The following is a 2,424-nucleotide window of genomic DNA, read 5'->3' on the forward strand; positions in this document are numbered from 1 at the left end:
GAGAGAGAGAGAGATACGGCTCGCCTTACGCACAAATAAAACCTTCGTGAATAAAATAGCTTAGTACATCTATATTATAACAGTATTAATTTATTTAACAGTACTATTATTTTAGTAATGATACTCACGCGTAGTTATAAAAATGTACCAATTATAAATCTTAGGTGCATTATACACCAAACAAAATTTCTGATTTCTGAAAACGGAAGATTTTTCTTTTTAATTTTATTAGAATTTCAGTTGAAATAACGGGAATTTTGATTGATACAATATTCGTGGTAAAATCTACTAGAATTCTATTTATATTTTTAACAGAATAATTATATCAATCAAAATTCTAGTTATCTCAATCAATGTTCCACCAGAACTACTATTTAATCCAATGAGACCATTTTCTCAGATTGTATAATTATTATATAAATATTACGAAAAGTATAGACTAAAGAGAAAATTGGATAATTGCACATAGTTCTAAGGCACTTATAGCCTTAAGGTGCAATTTCATGCAGCAAAGGAAAGCTGGCTTTTTATCCCCTCTTCACTACAATCAAAGCAGCGTTCAAAAACAATTCGCTCTTCTCCTGCTTCCTTTTCATGAAGCGTATCTTCGCTGGTTTAAGTTAACGAATTCACTCATCTATTTCCGCTAGCTTTTAATTCATTTTAATAAAAATGGATTATGAAAATGAGAATATATCGGATATGTAAAAGAATATATCCGTATAGTAACAATTACAGCAGAGATTCAGAAACGATGCATAGCCATTGCTAATATAATTATTAAAAAAGAAAAAGTGCTGGAAAGTACCCATTTCCAAAAATCGCAGCACATGGTTTTTTCTTTGCTTCGCTCCCAAAATTAATTTTGAAAGACATACGGTTCTATGAACATGACATGACATGTCATGTATTTCAGCGATGTTCGCTATTAGTTGAACAATATCGAACTTTGTAACTTCGCTATTTACGAAAATCGATGAAGTAAAAACGCCAGTTTTTGTATAACTGTATGAAATGATATATCCAAGGACTTCGATTCTTTTCCTCGAAAATTTTTACAAATTAAGAAATGACCACTTTTCTACATTAATCCGTGCGGGATTAACGACACGACTAAACTTTACGTCCGCTTACAACTAAATTTGACTAAATTAGACGAAATAATCTGAATTTTTGGAAGTTTTCAAAAAGTAATCGAGAGAAAAAATCGAAAGTCTTTGAGTGTATCTTTTGCTTTTAAAATAAGTAAGTGTTCTTTTGTCTCTTTTAATTTTACGTTTCATATCCCATATTTAGTAGGCATTTTACATTTTCATCTGTTAAAATCATATGTCTATGAGTGTTATCGACGATTACCATATCTCGTATGTAACATGAGAAAACAAGCAAGACGCGTGTATTCCTGCAATTCGTGACTTCGCTAACAGAACTGGCTAGCTGACCGAAGCCGGCAGCTCGTGGTAACAGGGGCATTGTTTTTGTCGGACACGTTGCCTGGATACTAATGCGTTCGGGCACCTAACGTCCGGCTATATGTTAAGCCCGATGCGCCACGTAAATGCGGCTTACGTTCGCACGATAACGGATCCTTAAACCGACGTATGCAATATCGGTTCGTGTTAACAGTAATCCGTTTCACCGAGGCGTGTCGGAAAAGGAATCGTCTATCCGGAATAATAAAATCTAGCTCCCTTTGCGCGTGAATCCGCGAGATTTCACAGCCAGTAACACGACAAATAACACCTATCTGCAATGTACGCTCGCCGACGTCGTCGTTTTAGAAATTGATCGATATAATTTACCTGGATTTACGGCGTGGCAGTGGTTGAGAAGCGGCAGCCAACAGAGCAGCAGCACTGCTCTCTGCATCTAAAATCAGAATTAATTGGTGAAACATTCAAAAACATATATTGCTTCCAACGAATATTATAACAGAGCCCATGAAAAGTTCGAAAAATCTACTAGTAATTAAAATGATAATTACATTCTCTTTCAATTGCGCACACTTTGATAAATTTGAAATCGATTCTTCTTTAATGAAATCTTAATAAGAGTCTTAATTACGAAGGTAATTATCATTGGAAATTAAAATATTCTAGTCTTTCGAATTCAGTTTCAAAGGGCTAAATAACGAATATTCTAGTTACTTTAATAAAGACTTGCGAATTTTGATTGACAGAACATATAATCTTTCTTGAAAATTGCAAAGTTTCTAGTTGAGAATAAATGGCGGTTTCGCAAACTTTATTTAAGAAGAAATTAACGCAGGATTCTTTAAATTAGATCTGTCATACACAGTTTATCGCAGACTATTTTCTAGAAGTAAGATCCATAATTGTTCATTGTGCCGTAACTTCTTTTATAACACTTAACCGTGTATAAGTACATATAATATATATATATATATATATATATATATATATA

The 2,424-nt window shown here is 33.3% G+C and overlaps 1 protein-coding gene across 1 annotated transcript in view; it reads right to left on the minus strand.

Annotated features, from left to right (window-relative positions):
- LOC105624380 (cubilin-like) overlaps positions 1-1,869 on the minus strand; it is a 102,435-nt gene extending 100,566 nt beyond the window's left edge. The window contains 1 exon segment of the mRNA XM_012205745.1: positions 1,803-1,869. Coding sequence (XP_012061135.1) covers positions 1,803-1,869 — 67 coding nt within the window.
- Positions 1,870-2,424: the final 555 nt, after the last annotated feature.

The sequence above is a fragment of the Atta cephalotes genome (genome assembly GCF_000143395.1).
Source record: "Atta cephalotes unplaced genomic scaffold scaffold00076, whole genome shotgun sequence".
NCBI lineage: Eukaryota > Metazoa > Arthropoda > Insecta > Hymenoptera > Formicidae > Atta > Atta cephalotes.